The 23649-nt window shown below is 26.7% G+C and overlaps 1 protein-coding gene across 1 annotated transcript; it reads left to right on the top strand.

Annotated features, from left to right (window-relative positions):
* The first annotated feature begins 538 nt into the window (after window positions 1–538).
* Window positions 539–23610, top strand: LOC132929711 (low density lipoprotein receptor adapter protein 1-like). The gene is made up of 8 exons (XM_060995238.1): window positions 539–858; window positions 12019–12185; window positions 15812–15927; window positions 16478–16589; window positions 16693–16822; window positions 21245–21333; window positions 21697–21752; window positions 23284–23610. The coding sequence occupies exons 1-8, from the start codon at window positions 810–812 to the stop codon at window positions 23342–23344; spliced, it is 780 nt and encodes a 259-aa protein (XP_060851221.1). The 5' UTR covers window positions 539–809; the 3' UTR covers window positions 23345–23610.
* Window positions 23611–23649: the final 39 nt, after the last annotated feature.

Genomic DNA, 23649 nt, shown 5'->3' with positions numbered 1-23649 from the left:
ATAGTACACCATATACATATAAATGTAGTCGGACAGATAAGGATAACCCAAGAAATTCCTTTTGTCGTAATATTAACGCGCCGCGTTAGGTACTCGACTACCGGTTAAAGCATCGGATTTCACATTTGGATAACGAATTGTTCGGTTGAAAGCTTACTGAAAGTAAAATCAATTAAGTATTTGTTTAAGTCTTTTCGAGGTTTCCCCCAAATTTAATTAATATAATAATTTCTATGTCGAGAGATGATATGTCGCGACAAATGCAAATCGAATACGATGTATATGTGTGTGTCTGTCTGGTTTCTTATGCTATATATCGCTTGTTATTACAAGAACTTTTACGCAGCTGTTCGGCCGCACACAGAACGCACAGATACAAGGGAATTGGCGTGAGTGCGTGTGGAAGGGAGAGGGTGTATGTGCGTGTGTGTGCATCAGAGAGAGAGAGAGTGTGTGAGTGAGAGAGTGAAAAAGAGTGAGTGAGAGTGAGTGAGCGAGAGTGAGAGAGAGAGAGAGAGAGACCACGCGCACGCCACTGTTCTTCAGTCGTATTCTGTACACAGTACGCACTACACACACAGTGCACGGTGAGAGTTCCGTGCGTGCATGACAAACAGTCGAGGACTTTGTACGTCTGTATTATCGTTGTCGTAATACTATAGACCCATCGTTGCATTACGTTAAAATAATAGTATAATACAGGACTGAGAATATAAAAATAATATAATACAGTGTTTTGAACGAGATAACATATAAATAAAATATAATAAAGTAAAGAAAACTAGACGGTGATCATCTATACTGCCAGAATGCCACTGTCACTCAAATCTATATGGAAAGGAAACTCGAAACATAAAAGTAAGTGAAGTTATTGTGACACGTTATGTATACCTAGGCAAAAACAATATTTGTTAAGTAAAAATATGTATTTCCGCTTTCGTAGAAAAAGTCGTTAATAATGTGTCTTATTACCACCTATGTGGCTTAGTTAAAATCTTTTGATCCCAGCAGTGACACAAAAATATTCGTTTATAACTTTTTTATGATAATATTTAAAAATGTTTATTTAATATTATTACGCGTTCTATTTGAAAGTAGGTATTGTATTAGTATACAGCCAAATATATATAGTCGTTAGTCATATTATATTATGTTAATACATTGTGTAAATATTTGGTATGCTTATATGCTGTATATTTCAGTATTTCATATTTTCATCGGTTTTAAATTTACTGGCAAATTCGAAAAATGGTTTCTTTAAGAGTACAATTTATTTTTTGTTTTCAATAAATAGTTTAAATGAAATATTTTATATTTGTGGACTTTTAGTAATTGGAAATGTTTAATGTGTAAAACGGAATGTTTTTATAGAAATTGCAAGTTTAATAGCCACCTTATATTCTGTTCAGAATTTAAAACTATATTGTCCTATAAAAACGAATTACGAATACGATCGTTATTATAAGGTACCTATAATCTATATAAAGTATAGCGAATAGGTACAGTTTACAATGTTTATATAGCTAATTGTTTTTGTTCAAAATTACACTTAATAACATATTATAATATAATCAATTTTAATAAAATATTTTTGATTGATAATATCAGCCATTTTTTTTATGTTACACCATATAAAAAATCGAATCTCTACTAACATATTAAAATGAGCTCTACATTATTTATAAACAATTATTTTTTTTGTGGTAGGGAAATTTAATATAAAAATAATATTTAAATAAACTATTACAGTTTGATGTTTACAAATATAGATTAATATGATATTTCTTTTAGAGGAAGTTAAACAAGACAACTTGTACTATAGCATTTCTAATTATCGATTTAACTTATACAAGTGCTAAAAAAATTGTGATAATTAGATACTATCCCTAATATTTATTTATCATGAAAAGTTGAACGATCATATTCCAATAGTCCAATTAGATACTGATATTTTCTTATATTATAGCCACATTTTATCCGTCTATTATTGTATTCCGTGTAATACATACAAAAACACGTTGGTAAGAAATCTGTTGTGAATTGAAGGCCTGTCGAACTTGACATCAACACTCAACAACCATAATGTCGCATCACGAAATATAATAGTTTTGAAACATATTTCAACAAATGAAATGTGCTACCTATGTATAATTAGTGAAAAATACGGGTGACCCGCTACTCTAAACTAGCAAAACAAGAAAATTGGTTATGGTGTAGTAATTCTTTTTTTTTGCAAGCTGCATTAGAGAGACTACGATGGCATTATTTTCCGTGCTCATAGTTTCGCATAGTAATTATTATAATAGTTGGTCGTATTATAGGGCCTAAATAATTTACTATTGTTAATATACGAACAATTTATGTATAGCGACACTTGCACTTGTTTGGTTTATTTTGAAAATATTTATCAGCCACGAGTATTTTTCATATATACACGAACACACATATAAGTCAAATTGTTAGAAAAAATATTTTGTTTTGAACAACTAAAATACTGTATAGCTAATGTATGTATTATGCAATATCTACACATAAGGCATGATATACCTACTTATCTTACAAAATATCTGAGTATCTGAAATAATGAATTCGAGATACCTACAAAGATAAAGCACGATATTTTCAAAAAAAAAAAAATAAAATGTGTGGTTTTACCACAGTACTTATAATAATATACATTTTATTCAAGCTTCTCTTATTAAAATTACGATTAATAAAAATTACTCATTAGTTTAAATAGTCAGATGAATACACAATAAATTCTAACTATGTTTTATGAAAAACTAATCAGATTTTAATTCTTCAAATTAAATGATTTTTATTATACCTACTTATTTTTAATAACTTATAATTAATGACTAACAAGAACAGCATGGACTATGAAACAATGATAGTCTTAAATTGCATTAGACATTTTAGAAATAATTATGAATTGTTTATTTAGAGAAATTAGATATTTAAGTTTATCATGTATAATATGCATATTATATTATATTTTCAAAATATTGAACATTGATACAACATGTCACGTAGCCTGGTACTTAATTATCAGATATCAGATATAAGCGAGAACCAGAGGAATAACTTCTTTAATTATTTTCATTAGTTTTTGCGAACTTTTAAGTTGATATATTTATGTTAAACTACTATATAGATGTTAAAAAGAAAGTATATGTTGGTTATCCTGTTAGAACTGTGAGGTGCAATAATTTGAATTAACATAATATGTAGGTATATAGTGCCTAAAGATTTTTTTAAGATTAAATATTTTTTTTCAAATTATAAATTAGTTTTAACTAATTTGTTAGGAACAATTCGATCATTACATTTTTTTTTCGAATCGTGAAAAATGTCAGCACCTTTTTTTAGATATTTAATCAAACAATTGAACAATGCTATCATTAAACTTCTTGGAAAACAATCGGAGAGAAATTCTTGCTGTATTGAAACAAAAAAAGTAAGGTAATATATAGGTAGTATAGGTACACAAGAAAAAATTGATCCATTTTTTAAAAATGTACCTACGCGCTGTCTGTGAACAGAAATCTATGTAGGTCGTTGTTTTGTTTTATTGTAAGGCTCAGCTGTACTATACCTGGTAATAAAAATGCGAAAGGGTTAATTCTCGTTAAATATCGAAAGATATATCATTTTTAATAAGTGTAATTTCAAAATAGTGATAGGCTGATACAAAATTGCAATTAAATTGTTGAAGTAACCATCATGACGCATTTGCAGGAGAAATTATTGTGTTGTTGCGATTTATAGAATGCGTCTCGGTTGAATGGATATATTTTAGTTTCTTCAATTGTGAACAATATTATTTGTTCTATAAGAAAAAGTATTTAATTCGTGTGCAATTACTCGTGAAAGATAGTTTATTATTTAATATACTATATTTAAAATAGGTATAAACACTATATCTTTTGAACTTTTGAACTTTGTGAGACTGTCTTCAAATGTATTATGTATATCTACGTAATTTAAATAATAAAAAAAAAAATCACAACATTATAGCACTATGCTCATACATTGACCAATGTATTATTGAAATATTTACTACGAAGTATTTATTTTGTATTACCTGTTATTTAATGGCAATGCGACAAAATATTGTTCTTGATCGTTGTATACGAGTCGTGTCATAGGTAATAATATTAAGTAAACAAAAACACCCTACCACGTTTTTATATTTTAGGCATAAAGTATAAACAAAAAAAAAAAAAACTGATTATTTGACAAAAAAATGTACTTCTATGTAATATCGGTGACACGAATACGAAACACTATAATATGTATTATACGAATGGTCGTACAAAAAACGACCTATAAGGCTCGTAAAGAGTTCAAAGTGTATGTGTCTGGTAGTCGTGTCAAACTTACATTATTTCGAAATCGTGATATGATTCGAATGACGCGTATTAAGTGGCGCCGCTGTGACTATTAACTAATCAATATTTAATATTACTAGCCGCAATAAATTTCATTGCACCTATATATAACTATAATAATAGCAATAATAGTAATAATGATGATAATAGTAATATTATTATGAATGTATTTGATTTTCCAAGAATTTAATTCTGAAACTTTTTTCCCCTTCACGTTATTCTAAATGTATTTTTATTAATCTCATGATATTACTCGTATAACGACTATCCATTATTATAGCTTCTGGTTTATTATCGAGGAGAAATAGAATGTTTATGTATGTACTACAAAGACATTACGAAAATTCGATTTGTGGACGCTTCTCGACAATTTTACAATATTACAGTGACTACCTATTACTTAACGATTTATTGGAAAACAACGTACAACCAACAATTCTAAGTCGTGTGTTGTGCATCGATATTGGTAGGTATTTGTAACGTTGGTGTATTCCAAAATGTTCGTGTTAAAAAAAATCAATGATAACCCGTTCAACAATAAATTGAAAATAATAGTTACAGCAGATCGCGTTCAAACGTTTTTCAATCATTCTCGTAGAAAAAAATACGAAAACAATTTCTCATTAGAACGTTTTCATTCATTGGCATCTGGGAAAACGCGGGCGGATTATTTCAAACCGGATGTCGTCGTTGTCTGCGTCACACGATATGTGCATGGGAGTTGACCCTTATCGTCGATGTCCGCGACTACGGATCGTCCGAAAACCGTCACCGCGTATAGACATAATAACATTTCGTAATGAATAATGACTAACTGCACTCAATAACTAACGACGATAACTAATTTAACTGCAGTCATGTCCGATGTACACCACACAATTATCGAGTTATCGTTTATAAATATTATAAACCGTTGTGTTTATGTTATTATTATTATTATTTATTAATATTATATACAGTCCTTCCGGCACCTATACTTGCTGTACACAGCTATTTGCGGCACATAAAATAAACAGACGAGAGTGATGCCTTAGCGGTCGGATAATAAATAATAATAATAATATTATTATCGTGTTGCGATACCCCTTCGACGTTTTAACGTATTTATTTTTTTGTCTTACATTTAATGATATACCTATTTTATTATTTGACACGAACTACATTAAGAAGTGTTTTTGTTTTAAAACATAAATATATTTATAGGTACCTATGTACGAGTATATGCATTTTTTAATCATTAAAATAGCCTACAAAACTTTTTCGATTAGCGTTTGAGTTGAAAAAAAAACATAAGTGGGTAATGGATATAATATATTTTATTATCGGAGGAAATGGTCCGATTTGAAAAAGAAAAGAGTGTACTCGTATAAACGACATGTCAATTACGCGTGAATAAATATACATATATATATATCATTTACTTTGTAATGTATTATATTTAATTGTACCGGAGAGGAAATGTTATCTGGGTCAGTGTTATAAAGGTACGACTTAATAATATTATTAGGTAGTAGGTACATGTTTATTATTCTTATTACGGGAAAATTGCGTGCTAGTAAAAATAAAAAAGGCGTATGGGCCAGATGAGACGCATTTTATGATAGAACTACGAATGTGGCTCAAAACCGGTTTATCGAGTCGTTTGGCGTCAAGAGAATAATATTTTCCTATGAATGATAAAAAAAAATTATACAATAAAATTAACATCTAGACAATTTTTTAATTTCATAAACTAATGTTTAATAATACAATTATCACTGATGGAATGGTTAACTAAAATCCTCCTATTATATATATGTTTATAATATTCAAACAATTCAAATATAAATTTATTTTATCTGAAATAGTTGATGAAATTAAATTTCATATTATAATTTAAATTTAGATAATTTTTGACTAGCTAATGATATAGATTTTTTTTCTGCTTAGGCGATTTATTTAAAAAGACTAACTAATTATATTTTTTTTAGGAAATGTCATTGACATTTAACAGGCTTGTCGACATTGACTTGGTCTGCGTGGTAAAACTAGCCCTAAAACACGTGATGTTAAGTAATTTAATAATAATTTTTTATGGGGGCTTGCGCTTCCGTCTGTTATTTAGATTGACAGAGATGACAGTCGTGTAGATTTATCATACCGTCGCCTCACTCACATCACTATATACATATATTATGTCATATGTTATGACGATTTCACTGTATTAAAATAATATTGTTTTTGTAGATTTTAAGGCGATGCTTAGGTAATAAGTGTCGCAAAATAAACGCGATAATAGGAATACATCAATAATTCATCCAATAATAACCATAAAATTAGTTCATTTTTTAATCAAATGTACACCAACTTGCTTTTGGCCAGATCAGCAGAGTTGGAACAATGTTTATTACACGTTACCATCGTCGTTAAAATGTTTTTAATATAATACCTATGCTAATTAAGTCACTAGATTACCTTGGATGGATTTGTAGAAAACATGGAGTTCAAACGTTTAATAATTTAATAGGTGTTGAACTATTGCGCCATACATTATTTCATTTTATTTATTGTAAATATTAATACTAGTAAAGAAACTTACTGCCTCTTTTCAGTTTTGTTTACATTGGTCAGAATTTTTAAGGCAATAAGTTTTTAAAATGTGCAATAACTGTATTTTATATAACTGCATTATTTAAACAATATAAAATAAATGATCAATATGTTTTATGACATTATTAGGATTTATGAGCATTTATAATACAATAGATGTACCTATGTCATGAAAATGAATATTACTAGCCTATATTGTTATGTTTTCACAATCGTAATATCTACTAATCAAACTTTTGTTAAACTTAAAAATTGATAATATTTTATAATTATATAGTGTATTCATCAAGTATAATCAATCTTTTTTCCTGAGAAATAAATTTATTTAAATTAGGTTTTTTGGTATTATTAAGTATATTTAAGAACTATCTATATTATCAATTATTAGAATTATTGTATTTTATACATTTTATAAAGTGTCCTTTGATGATACAAGCTTATTTTTATAGGTAAATTATTAAGCATATAATAATTTTTTTTGAAAATATTAATAGATTCAATTCAAAATTGGAACTAGGGTTTTTGAGTTATTAGAATGTATATATTAAGAGTAATATATTTCTTAAACATTTAAAGTGTTTATAGATTAATATTAATTATTAAGACAAACGTGTACAAAACTATTCAATCGAATCTAGATGATTTATTTTTTTTTTTGGTGGTTGAGGGGGGGGGGGTTATGAATGTAACAGATAAATATTCTAATTAACTGTAGGGCATATAATAATTATTTAATATAATTATTTTTATTATATTCCCGTTGTATGAAAAAATATGGGTATTTTTCATAAGCAATAAATGTGTAGGTGGGTAATTAATACGTCATAGTCATATCACTCATATCCTTCAAAATATGATATATATTGTTATCTTTTTAACTTAAGCAGGAAAAAAACTATGACGTTTGTTAATATTGCATAATTTACAACTATATTTATAGAAAAATATATTTTTTTATCAAATATTCCTAGTAGTTAGTATAAATATTAAAGTAATTAAAATAAAATAATTAATAATTGAATGATTAAAAATTTAAAAGGTTTTTTATACTTGTATATTATATATTAGTTTTATATTTATAAAATTTTAATTATTATGATTTAAAATAGTACTGTTAAATGAGAATTATTTTATGTTCATCCGTATTCTAAACAAATATTATTTTCAATACATTTGTTAAATCGACGAAAACTATTATTTTTATTCAATATATTTTAATAAGACAAGACAAGACTAAAAAAAGCTCGACACTATAAATACATCACAACAAAAAATCTTATTTCATTAATTTATTATAATACAATTTAAAATTTTTTAGTTCTTCATCTCATTTTATATTTTTCTATATTTTTAAAGTATACTTTACAGAAGGTTAAACAGTATACCCATAAGAAAACGATGTTCTATAACAAACTTACAATTAGCATTTTTTAACATATTTTTCTAATAACTTATAGTTTAACATTTTACAATTATATTTTTTATAGTTATTTGAATAATTATGTTTCATAATAATTAGTCGGACTAAAAAGACGTGAAACACAATTTAAATACCCAATAATTTTAACTTTTAAATAATACTGACTCAGAATAATTATATAGACATAAATAAACATTACTATAGGGTCAATCCATATCAGAAAATTAATTTATATGATAAAATCTTTATTAAAAAAATTGCGTACGACTGTATTATAGTGTGAAAAAAATCAATCGTATTCTGCAACTAAAGGTCGAACACAAGACATAGAAACAATTTTATAGAAAACCATTTTAATATTATACATATAAAATGTACATCAATATGTAATTTGTAGTTTATTGCTATTTTCATTTCCACGAATGAAATGTATTTTGCAATCTTAAATGCTGTCTAAGAAAACATAGAATTCCCACCTATACAATATTATTACACATACTTTATACGTAGTATATACATAATTAAAATGTAAACAGATTTTTAATGTGCAACAAATAACAATATATGTGTATTTATATATAATCATAATGCGTATAATATAAAAAAAAATTATATATTTTATACAGATAAGTTTATATTTAAAATGTTCGGTCAAACCCAATAGAATAGCGACAATATTATAAACATTGTTTTTACTTTAATTTTTAATTTAATACCTAGTGATATAGGTTAAACCGAGTCACATAAGTTTCATAAAAATAAAAACGAACATTGTAATAATATGGGCATGTAAATTTAGTAGTGATTAAAGTTATATCACATATTGATTATAGGCTTATAGGTGCATTTATTCATCGATGTTATAAAATATTATCACAATATATATTAACTTTTCAGTACCTTTGTGGTTACGTATAAGGTATAAAGCAATACAATTAAGAAATTTAATTTCTGGATAAGGAATACTGAATAGGTAGCTTATATAATATTTTTATTATTATTACTATTATAATATCTTATGTATATTCAATTTGTTTACTTATATAGAAATAATGAAAAATACGCTCAGAATCTAAAATAAGTTGTTTTTCATTGATGTCGATATAGCCATAACAACAACTGTTGCCCCAAAAATACAAATGAATTCTTTTCATGGAAAATATTTTATTATTTTGTATAAATTAATTAATTTTACTTATTCAAAGGCGCATAATATAATTGATTGCACTTGAACATGGGTAATTCGTAATTATTTTAATCGCAATATTGATTGGTGTTAAAATCGTACTCTTTATTTCACTTATCTCTAACTTTTAAAACTGCCATATTAGTTTAATTCGATAAATTATGCGTGTACACGAAAGTGTAATAATATTGAGTTGGATATTAATTCATATTTTATTAGCAATGCTTATGAGTTATCTCACTATTAAAACTTATCTGGACTTGTAAATATAATGATTTAATTTAAGCAGATGTAAACACTGAAAAGCGTGTTAGATTCTGGGAAATCTATTCGATTCAAATAAATGTTTTGCAGAAAAACAATCTATCCCACATAATTTAATGAATTTCAAATCAATAGATAATATGGATGACATTGAATTAGTCGTCGAGAGGTTTTTGAGGGATACATTAATTTAACTTTCTGGTATGCCTAATGGTTACAGACCTCAAACGAATTATTGAAAAATATTAATGATTTTCAATTAAGATACATCTGTAAAATTGCTTGGACTAATTCGCATATTCTACACTACTTATTTTTCACTGCGTGCTTTTCAACAATTGGTAATACATATTCAAAATCATAATAGAGGAGCATACAGAAACTATGCTAATACTAGCTATATTTAGTAATTTTATTGTTAAAATAAAATAGTTCCGTGTTTAAATTTTTCAATTAGTCTCAGGATATTTATTATATTATAATATCCATACACCACATTATTTGGGCAGACAATGAACGCAATTTAAACATTTTCGGAGATGTACTTGTATATAATTAAGACGCGAATACCTTGCTTTTTCGTTCGCGGTTTTGTTCAAATATTTTACTTGCATTGTGCAAATTATTAGCAAACTCTGAATGTTAAGATTTTGCACTCGGATCTTATTAGCTGTAAGTTATATAATGATATAACAAAATGCAAACAATTTTTACTCGAGGTCTACGACCTATCATCATCTATTATACGAAACCAATATGTGTCTTCATAATGTGTAGGTACAATGTTGAGGTTATTCGAATATATTGTAATTTCTATTAACTTAAGATTCTTATAAATTAAACATCAACATTAAGCTTTAAATATATGCATGTCATACAAAAACTCGTTTCAAAACGTAACTGCTGCACACATGCATATATTTTTTTTTTTTTTTTATTATAAAACTTCGCATTTGGCCTGATTATACCACTGGTTCCTCAATTTGCTTGTAACATCATTGTATATGAATATATTAAGATAATGGGTTTTTTTTTGAACATTAAAACGAAATCTAGTTATCCTTTAAATAGTATATTAATAGTAAATGTTTAATGAAACAATTTTTAATAGAATAGACAATCCAATAAATATATTCTATATAGTATATATTATTTTTCTACGATATTTTATTAAGTGATTTATGAGACTGAGCTGAGATCATCTATACAATTATCCATTTACCATATAAACATAATATTCATCATCATACATTTAATTGGTAATATGTTATAAGACTTAAGCAAATTTATATTATTAAGTACTTATGTTATTAGTATATTATCTCGTTAGTACCTAAGAGTATATTTAACTGTAAAACGCGTTTTCCAATTTTTTTCAAAAAATGCATTTTTTAAGAATTTAAAATAAAATTAATCTTCTAACTTTCAAAAACAGTTTAAAAATGTTAATGACATAATAATATTATTCTTATTATTTTTGGGTGACTTATTCAAAACTATTAGTGACCCAAAATTTAATATGTAAATATTGAGAAACGCTTGTTAACTTGTATATATATATTTGTCATAATTGTAATGTTCTTCCCTATTCGTAGGTATAATAATTTATGGTGTTATATTGACAAAACTATGTTTATGGTTCATGAATAAAAGATACAATCATTATTATAATGTTTTGTTGCGCTTATTTAACGGTTTATTGACACATTTTAGTTTACTAACATCGAATAGGTATATTATAATGTTTTTGACTCATTGGAAGTCATTATTTGTTAATATAATTGAATGAGATCATGCGCCTTGTAAGCACACATTAAACGTTTATTGTTTCAGAAGAATTATGCTATTGAAGCTAATTGGAATAATTAGGTATACGAAATTACTTAACAAAGGTTACCGTCTTGTATCTAATTGTATTAATGAAAAGACCGGATAAAATAATCTAATTTGTCTCATTTTATAATTATTGGTCTACTATAACTTATTACTTACTTGTGCACGTGTCAATTTTTGTACTGCGAGTATTAGATAGTTTTTTATTTATTTAATAGACTTTCACATACAAAAACACAAATTTAAATACCTATACTTAAATATACATTTATATTTAAACTAATTATATTATATTAATAACCTATTAATATTTAATTTGTTTCAATTTTATTTAGAACTTTCGGAAGACAAATCATTGGCGATTGGGCAAAACGCGGAAGACGGAACTGCGATCGCTGTCGAAGACGACCAAACAACGTTTGACGTTAAGTATCTTGGCAACACTCCTGTAGATTCTACGGCTGGTGCCATCGCCGAAGCGGTTAAAACCATTTTGATTATGGTAAGTAAATTAAGTTTTGCTTGGTACGCTAAATAAATAATACTAATAATTCACACAGATCCATAGGTGTGATACTTATATGCAGTTATATTAATGCACTATTTAATTTGGTTTTGGGACAATGCATACAACGTGAAATTATGATCGGGATAGCTGGAATTCAAATTTTAATTATATTATAAATTGAACACATTTTTATGATTTCATTGATGAATACTAATCACTGATTAGAAAACAACGGTGACTGGTGAGTGATGAGTGATGACTACAGCATATAGGTACACTGTGCTGACATACATACCGACTATAAATCTGACGTGGTTATATTGCTCAAAAATATATTGTATACTCGTATCAATAAATTCATTTTAACTATGGTTCTAGTTGGTTAGGCTTTGGTGATGACGAACTGACAAAAAAAATTCTGATAAATTTTAAAATTTGCATGTGTTATAGATAATTATAATGTGACAGTAAAATAATGTATTTGTTATGAACATCATCTCGGTGGGGGGGAAGGGGGATGGGCACTAAGCCTACAAATTATAGTTTCTCAAATTGCGCTTATGGATATTAGCTAATATATAGTTCTATCGTTATTGTTTTTTGGTTTATTTGTTTTAAACGTACGTAGTATATACGTACTACATTGAGTCGACTTCATGCAGCTGAACAAACATATGCCTACACGCGAAAAATGTGTTACCTACTAATAATTTGCGTAGGCATTACAAAAAATATGGTTATATGCTATATGTAGAAAATCGATGAACTTTATTTATTACGATATTGAGTAATAACTAGCCAATATTTTTATAAGAAAGTTTTTTTTAGAGACTATAGTAAACTGCTAACACACTAGCCTCTACCATCAATCATCACGATAGGTATAATTTATTTCGGTAGTTTTTTTTTTTTGTTCTGTTTTATTGAAGTTTAATTGTATTATTTTAATACTTCTATCGGATATAAATAAACAATAAATAACCATTGATAAAGAGATAAACTATAATCATTATTCCATTTAGTTTCTATTTAATAGTATTTTAATTTACCTATTAACGTTAATTTTATTTTCGGGTACATTAGGCATTATAATATTTTTTTAATACTATGTTTTCACTAAATTTGTAGTTTAGTTATAGTAAAATGTCAGTTTTTGATTTGTTATCAAATATTCTATGGACAAATTTAAAAAAAATATATAATATATTCACTGACATTGAATATTATGACAAGGAAATGTGGTATTCATTTTTTTCTTTTTATAAAGCGATAGATACTATGTACCTATATTATACTGTCAATCATTTTCACTGAGTACATGTCAAGCACGTTGTTTTATCATAGAACTTGATAAGCATTTAATATATTATAAATGCTGAATTTAAATTAAAGGCATAATACACATTTTCATTTTTATATCGTTTAAAAAACAAAAAATCATTGCATAGAAAATATTTTAGTCTAGAGTAAAAACTCATTTTTTTAAATTGGTAATGTTCTTTTATCGATAGTTTTTTTAGTATATTTGATATAAAAAGAAATATCGAATTACAGTTGATGTAGCCTGTTATAAAACTAGACAAGAGAAAATTTCGATCAATCTATGATATTGGTCACCTACTATAATTTCAGTATTCTATGTATATCTTCAATTAGTTTTATAAAAATATATAAAATATGAATAATTTTATACCTATAGATAATGAAAAATAAGCCATACTCATAGATTGTACAAAATGTCCCTAACTGATTTAATGATCTAATGTAGGTAGTAGGTATTCAGTATGATAATCATTAAACAAGTTTTAAATGAATATAAGTTAATTTTTTTTACACATATTTTACAACGACATAATATTTTTTAATGATATTCTAGGAAAAATGTTCATAATACACAACTGAATAAACATATTTATGTTTAGGTTGTTTTGAGAAAATAAAATGATATATTATGTAGATAGTATTACAATAGTAGGTATACTATAATAGTTGTGATATCATAGTGTTTATAAAATTATAAATGTTTTGTTGTTTAGATTTAATGCTTAAATGTCTAGTATTTCATATAAATATAAATCTACTGCAGATTACTAGTACAGTTTAGTATTTACAGAAGTTCTTACTGCCTCTGAAGTATTCCAAGGTAAAATATTAATTTTAGCATTTCGCTATTTATGGTCACATTTTATATTGAGGTTGAGAATATTTGAAAACTTTGAGTGTCGTACTTTTAGCTTATGATATTTTTACAAATAATCTTTAAATTTGTTTTTTTTTGGTTATACAATATTACAAAGATCGATCAAAAAATAATTCAAACTTTCCTTCTATGAATTAGGTTTTCTTAGGAACTTTAATCGAAATTTTATCGAACTTTCTAGATTATAATTTATAATATTATTGTTGTTATTTTCATATTTATACATATTATTATATTGTTAGAGTTATTCGAGAACATTCGACGCGACGTTTACGCGTACCTACAATTAAACCAACTTTATCAACGTACAATATATATTGTGAACATGAAAATTAAAATATTTTGTTCAATGCCGTATTGCAGTACATTAAATACCAAACTCCGTTTCAAATCGTTGTCAATAATTTGAACCAAAGCAATGCATGCGGGGCACTATTCGAGTATACCTAATATTATTACCTGCAAAGAATGTCGCAAGAGACCAGCACGATTATTGATTAGCATCGGTGCGCAACGGATATGGCGAGCGTTTATGTAGAAGTCAAATCAGAAAATGTTTTTTCGGCTGTGAAAATTAAATCTGCAGTCCACCGAATTAGTGTTACGGACTGTCCTATGTAAACAAATACTATTTTTCCGTTAATGCGCGTTGTGGATGAAGTATTTTCTTCGGATAATCGGATAAGAAACGCATATCGAATATATATATATACATAATACAATTTAGGATAATCTTTTTGTCAATTATCATTCCAATCGGAGCGAAACTAGACTTTCGATCTCTTATAATTTATCTGTGTACCTATAGTACCTATATATATATATATTCCTATTTAAATTATTTGCGTCATGCACTGCAGTACCTAGTGGCTATAGATTTAAAAAAAAAGTATTCTCAGGTCATCAACAGTTCCAATCACATCGTCCCTATAGAATCCGCACTTAATAGCTCTTATTTGGTTCAAGATTTGAACATGTAACATAATGAAATGGTAAATTATGATTAGCTCTATTGGTGTGGACATATTGGAATCATCAAGTCTTATGCGATCATAGAGGTATTTTTTTTGTTGGTTTTATATTTGTATATAATATGATTATTGCATGCATCATAATATTGACTTTGTCCGCGAGAGCAGACCGTGACATTTTACATTCATATGCAAAACTCTCGACTACTGCGATTGGTAGGTTATTAGGCTTTAACGTATAATAGTATAAACAGTACAAAAATTAGTTTAAAAAATATTGATTGATATATAAGTTATGGTGACCAAAGCTAAATTACTTTGAAAATATTACGACCCGTAACCGCTCTGTAGTTATTCGTTCACTACAGAGACCGAATTGAATCAAACCTCAATCATTTCCAAATACAAGTATATCTATTAATTAATTTATTTGTTTTTATATATTACAGGCCAAAGCCAGCAAAAGAAAGCCACAGAACGTAACGGTTACGTTAAACGGACAAGGTATTAGAGTGATAGAAACCAGTGACGAAAAGAAGACAGTGCTGGAAACACCGATAGAAAGGTGATTGCAATCCGTCATAATTTATAATAATATATTAATCTCCCGTACGATTTTTAATACGTTAATAATATAATATAATTTATTGTGCTTATCGTGCGATGTGGACATTATTGTGTATCCTATAAACCGAGTCTTGTCAGTTATTATAAGCATATAAACACATTTAGTCAAAATCATTTGCGCTTTATTCTTTGAATATTTATACTTTAATAGTTTATAGTTTGTGATTATAGTATGCTACGAATTAAACTGCACGCGTTTTGAAAATGTAGTTATAACGCTGTTTGCTGATTATTTGCTTTTCCGTAAACCGCTGCAGCGGAGCGAAAAATCTGTCGTAGACAATATTTTTACGGTTGAAAAATCGAATTTCATTAACTACGGACGATTAAAAAATAAAAACAGATAGGCATCTCGTATAGGTTAGTTATTAGTTGTGTCTGTAATAAATTATTCACGACCCACCCTCTCTCCCCGCAGCGCCCAAACGCATTTTCTGATCTCAAACACAATGTTGAGTTTTGTTTTGTTTTTTTTTCGCCGTCCACAGGGTGTCTCATTGTTTTACCGACCCGGCTCACAGCAATGTATTCGCCTTCGTCACAGTCAGTGGCCTAACCATGTCGGAGTGTCACGCTTTCATGTGCGCCAAACGGAAAATGGTAAGGTCAAGTTTATCCGGTCGTCGGTATATTGCACTCCGAATGCGACCTTGTCGCCGTTTTTGTTTTGATACCTGTTATCTGTTATCTACCGCGTATATAGGCACAAAACATGTCCGTCACTATCGGCCAATCGATCAGCTCTGTGCCGGACGTCTGGAAGGAGCTTAACAAACCGAAACCGGAGGCCGACTCGAAAACACCAGATGTTATTCCCGCAGACACCGTCCCAGGTAAACAATATATGATAATAAGACCGATAACAGTACACACTATACGTGTTATCTGTATTATATTTTTTTTTTATCTTTCGCGCCAACCACCATTTTTGTAGAAATCCTAATTATTACATTTTTTAAATTATTATTAAACAGCGTCTGTTATACCATACCAATGAGCAACGATCCCAAATCGGCGGTTGTCAGTTAATTACGTAGGATCACGGGAATATCGCGATTCAAATCAACGATTATACTAAAGATAATCTAGGTGTATAGTTATAGTATACGTAAATACATACAAAAGAAAAATATTTTTGGGGTCTCGAACAAATTGTCGAGTAGGTACATATTTTTGGGATCGTCATCAAAAAGTTCGAGAATCTATAGTTCTGTATATTATACGCTTATACCATTCCCATTTATCTAATTATATAATACATACCTTGGTATTGTGTACAATTGAGTTAGTGCGTTTTAAAAACGTTTGAAATCTTTAATTTTATCTAAGTTTCAGAAACTATTAAGTGGTTCAAAAATAATAATTACTTAAAATATATTTTTTTTTAATTTGTTCAATTTTAATACATTAATACTTATTACCTAATAATAAGTTATATTTTTGCACGCGTAAGTGCTTAAAAATTTCAAGTTTTGAAGGAAAAATTAGTAGATATATATTATATTTTTTTTAATTGTGGAAAAAGTTGAATCATGGATATGTTTTTTTCGTCTCTCTATTACAATACAATTCGTGTTAGCCTGTTATATGTATCTTCTCGTGATTTTTTAATCGTTACCGCACAAATTACGACGAATGGAAATTAGTCACGAAAAAATAATATGTACCCGTAACAAAAATATATCCATGTTAAAACATTTTAATTGGAGAATAGTATGTTACGTGAGATTCAAGGATGGTTTAATAGTGCTACACTCGTATATGTTGTCTTTCATTTACACACGCATAATAGCAAATTTTGTTGGTAGGTACCGGGTTTTATTTTTAAAAAGTTAATATATTAACGAATTTTCAGGTGTGAATATAAACTGGAAGCGAGCAATTTTTTTCATATTATATTAAAAAAAAAAAGAGTTATATGAACTTAATGAACTAAATTAATTATATATAAGTACTTTTAACTTATTTCAAAATAAAAATATGAAAAAAACTATTTAGGTCTAGTTTATATTCTCCTCTACAAATTAAATAATAATATTATATCAATTTGCTATAATTTCAACTATAAAATATAAACTATGGTAAAAATCCAATAAGTAGATTGGCATGGCGTCTTTAAAAAAAAAAAGTAGTAATAGTATAATAATTAATAAATAAATAATCATAGACATATAGAATAAAACTAGTTTTGAATTTATTTATTATTATATATGTTTGTAAAAAAAATTGCATTTGTTTTAAATTGTTATGTATACAATAATTATGTTTATAGAGTTATAAAAGTGTGGATAATATAATTAAATATATTTCTTATTTTATCGAAGAGTGAAAGCTTATATCCGATCTTTAACCATCAAATTTGATTTCATTTTGCCTCTGGTAATTTGATACCGTTTGTACGACGTAGTTCTTTGGAAAATTAATATGTTTATGCTTATGATGTATTTATAGACTTGATTATATCGAATAAATTAAAATTACCTACTTGGTCATGCATTTTCAAAGAGAAAATTTAAAACAATATAGTTACGTGACTATTAGATAGAGGTTAATTTTATATAATGATTTTGTTATTATTATATTTCATAAAATAATATGTTACATTTTTTTTTTGCGTAATAAAAATCTTGGCCATGTAAATAAAAATACAATAATTTTACAAAGATAAAATATTTGAGGAACCTTGACAATGTAACTGTCGTATCTACACATAACACTGTTATGTCTTATGTATGATATAATATCTTCATTTGTTAAACGTATACTGTTGTTAAAAAATAATTATAAAGATTTTTGTGAAACTAAATTATTATGTTTTTTTTAATTATAATTTGAACAAAAGGAAAAATATAAATCATTATTATGGTATTATATATACATGGTAGGTTGTTGATAGGTACATACTTTTATATAGAGACTTTAAAGCAGTTTATTTTTATGCTCGACTTGAAGGTATACTTGTACAACGATATTAATCGACTTAGAAAGTAATTTGTGTTGAAGTAAATCTATATATATACACACATACATATTTTTATATTTATATCATTATTGTAGTTATTAATACTCGATAGCGCTTTTTATTACACTATTTTTTTGAATAAACATATTTTGTGTAATCTCAATGCGCATAACTCGATTTAATTTCTTCGTCATTTGATACTTTTGTAGTTATAGGTAACTATTTTTAAACAGTTAAATTATGTACCTATAATAGATATAACTATAACAATGTAAATTGAGAAAATTAATACGGTAGCGCTTACACACAATGAAAAAATGCAAAAACAATCCATACTCATGTTAATTATTATTTGGGTAAAATTATTAAGTGGGTAAAGATGAATTATTATTCATTATCGGCGATAGGAACTGTGTAATGTTCCGATTCCTTGTAACAATATATTAGTTTAGTTTATTTATTTTTTAGCAGCTAATAGACAATAATTATTATAGTTTTATCGCTCACGTCCGCTCGTTGTTCAATCCAAATAGTACCTCTATTTATACCTTACGGTTAGTACCTCACGACTTTGGTTTTCGTACATGATTGGTATAATGCAGGTCATTTATTCAAAATAGTCTTCAGCCAATTTGACGGATATGAGATCCATAATTCATTTATTTTACTATTGACATTTTAGCTTAGTTTTCGTTTATAATGTTATTACTAATTTTTTCGTTTCGGTGTTTAATTTTTTAATGCGTAAGTCAAAGACTATATTTTATATTACTATTGCTGTTGTTATTGTTATAGTAGTTAGGTTAACTGGGACAGTAAAACACAGTGCGCATACAACATTTCTAACTTCACTATTTAAAAATATTCACACTACTTATAAAAGATGTAAATTTATTCAATAAAAGCAAATTAAAATGTTTTATGATTCATTTCAGAAAACTCATTATTGTGGACAGCTGAAAAACGGAAATTGTTTTTCAAAAAAAAAAAAAAAATTAAAAGACAAACTTCCGTGTTTAAAATATTATAACAATATAAAATTATGTAATCATGCGCAACATATACATTTTACCTTATACCATCGCTAGATTGTTATTAAAAAGTTTTCATTGCTGCTTTAAACGGTTAGTTGGGTATCAACCGAGTATATAATTAATTTAATGCTACAAAAATACGTAATAATATTATATGTTAACGTGATTTAGTCATTCCTTATTTATTGATTGTATTATTTTTTTTAAATAATTATATTTTATTTTGATCGATCATCTGTGATAAATTCAATGGCCAACACCCATAAGCTTATAGAATGTCCATACCTAGTGGCAGGATATACTTAGGTATTATATATATATTTAAAGTACTTAATCAATGACTATATAGAAATAGACAATTTCTGAAATCAGGGTTTCGATAAACTGACACTCGACAGGAACTAATCCTATTCCATTTACTACATCAAGCCGGGTTTCACACAGAGACAATAATATCTAAACAAAACAGTGTTTATGTTTATAAACAATTTAGATATATAGTCCAGTCAACGGTCTATGATGAAAACGTTTTTTTTTTCTACTTTTGTTTACTTTTTATTGTTTTTAACTATAAGTAGATCCGGCTTGCAGTATAAATTTTAGTGCATGATAAATTGTACATAATCGTTAATTTTTTTCTTGAACGATAAAATAATTATTTAACAATAAACTATAGACGAAAAATTGAAATCGTTAAAGTATAAAATGTTGTTTGTCAATTAAGTAGTTGATAACGATAAGGTGTTATGTATTTATGTATATATGCTATATAGATATCAAATAATATCATTATCCATATCTAAATTCGTATTTTCTAAAGTAAAATACAGTTACATTGATGGATATATTTTAGAATGTACACCCAAAATATTGTGTACCAACTATGAATCCCATTTTTCTTTATTCAAATCCGAGAAAAAATAAGCGTGTAAGCAATAAAAGTGTAGATGTAGCCCATCAAATATGATATATGATAATATGTAATACAAGTCACAATTTCGGGACATGTTGCGGTAATTTTATATAAGCAACGCGGATGAAAAGCGAAAGCATACATAATATAACATACAAAAGCGTTGTCTTGCAGTCCATTGTGTATGAACGAAAAAATTTCACTTTTCACACACGTGTGATGCTCATTGAATAATAATAATAATAATAATAATAAAAAAAGACCATTCTAAAGGGCAGATAAAGCCCAATTCATAATATAGTAAATACATTAAATACAATAAGTATAACGATGATAATTTTTGCAGATGACGTGGCTCAAGAGGTCAAAGAAGCGAAATTAATCGACTTGTCAGGAGAACCTCTGCCCAGACAGCAATACGATACATCCAGATGGGTAAGAGTGTCGTTCATTATTACATTACTATTATTATACATACAGAAAATATTTGAAATTGATATTACATCTATTTCTGTCGAAAAAGTGATAATTTACCGTATTATAATATCATATTTTATTCTGATGTCAAATTATTGTGTATTGTTATTATTTATATACAACGATGCGTCACTGTTTATTATTAAAATATTCAAGAAATGTTATTTAACACAAACATTTGATGAAAAATCTAAATTTTTCTTTTATTCTATTTATCTAAACTAAATTTGATTCATATTTGTATATGTTGTACATGAGTATATTAAATAGCCAATAGGTACCAATTATAATAACTAGTTCAATGGTTTATTATTTTTACAGGTATTGTTTGAAGATGATACATCTTCTAAGATGGATGTGGAGTTATTACACCAAAGGTAAACAGATCTTAAAAACAATATTATTTTTACACCAGGACTCACATTTTTTTATCGAATGCAGATAACGGTATAATTTAACAGTTGTGCGATCACTTAAATACAAATAATCATACTTAAATAGTTATATTTTTTTTTATAAGTTATTATTAAAAATCTCATAATTTGCTATTTTAAAAAAATGCCTTTGAATCTTAATAAATTAACTGTTTGAATAATTTAGTATATTGTAAATATATCATATAGCTTGTTATAAAAATTATTAACTTAAATATTTTTATATAATAAATTTAATTGTTAAGTTTTAAACATTATTGCATTAGGAAATAGTACCTCTTAAATCTAGTTAGTTTTTAGCGTTTCTATAGTTCTAACTATTAAAAGAGAAACTAAAAAAAAATTGTCGAAAATGATTTCACGTGGTTATAAATAGCTCAAAAACAGTCAAAATTATACTATACATTATATTTTATGTGCATTTACAATGTTAATATAAATACTTGGTTGAACATTTTAACTTTTAAGTATCTTCGTATATTAATTTTTGGATCATAACAAAACAAGAGAGTCAATTTTATCAAAAACTAGTTTTGTATAAATTACAGTTTTTCTCAATTTTTATCCCAATTAAGTAATAGACATTTTTAATTTTGATCTCCTAAAAGTACTATTAAATTTACTTTTCTAACAGAAAAAATATTAAAATAGAATACTATGCATGTTTACTGCTTTGAAAGTTGATGACCTGCACAAAAAGATTCCTCATAAGTTAATTCATTGAAAATTAAAAGCTTACGTTTTAATGTAAGGTCACAAAGTTTTTGATAAGGAATTGTTAAAGTTCAAATTTTGTTGAAGTTGGATACTCAAATGTATAATAATAATTAATACTCAATTTATTTTAATTATTTAGTTTATTATAAAAAGTATTGAACGCAGTTGCTTAAAGCAGTCTACTATTACTTATATTATAATCTTCAATAACATTTTCAACATTCAAATTTTAAGATATTTATTGGCAAATCATAAACACATAATATATGTAATTACGATAGAACGGTTTTAGATTATAGTTAAATAATTAACATTTGGTTACATTAACAATCTCGGACAATTAATATTATACATTAGAAAATGTTATTACAATTTATAATTATGAAAATATATATAATAATAAGCTATTTGGTATATCTTTGGTAAACATGTATAGCTGTTATAAACATAAATTTCTAACCTACTCAATTTTTTTATTGTAAAAACATATATACAAGAAGTATTTGTGAATATTGGGAATTACATGCAAATCAAGTCTAAATTGAGTAAACATTATTTATAGACAGTTGCATGTTAGTCACAGTTACTATCTTTTTGCTTATCGGTGAAACTAAATATACCATAATATCTCGCACTACTAGTATATGATGTATATAGTTATAGTCACACACTATTTAATGTTGAACAATTCATATTTTATTTTATTCGTGTTTATATTTCATGTTTAAAATTATGATTATTTTCACTTCTGTTACAGACCTGAAGGATTTGCAAATTTCTCGAATCATTTCAAACAAGACCATCAAATGTGTTGCTAAAAATGTCCAATAATGTGATTTTATAAATATATACATAATATAATGATATATTTCTACTATATTATTACTAATAAAAATATGCATAGTATATATTATATATATATTCTCGCGGCTGTCATGTAGCTTCAATTAACTTTCAATTTTACTTTATAAATTTTATTATATTATGTTAATTTTGTTATATATATATAGTTTACATGTAATTTAATAAAATATATATTCATATTCAGCCAGTGGCTTTGAGTATAAAGTTTTATGTTATTTAATGACAAGTTTATTTTGTTGTTTGGTATAAAACAACGATA

Source organism: Rhopalosiphum padi, chromosome 4 (assembly GCF_020882245.1).
Source record: "Rhopalosiphum padi isolate XX-2018 chromosome 4, ASM2088224v1, whole genome shotgun sequence".
Lineage (NCBI taxonomy): Eukaryota > Metazoa > Arthropoda > Insecta > Hemiptera > Aphididae > Rhopalosiphum > Rhopalosiphum padi.
This window is presented reverse-complemented; position numbering and strand designations above follow the sequence as displayed.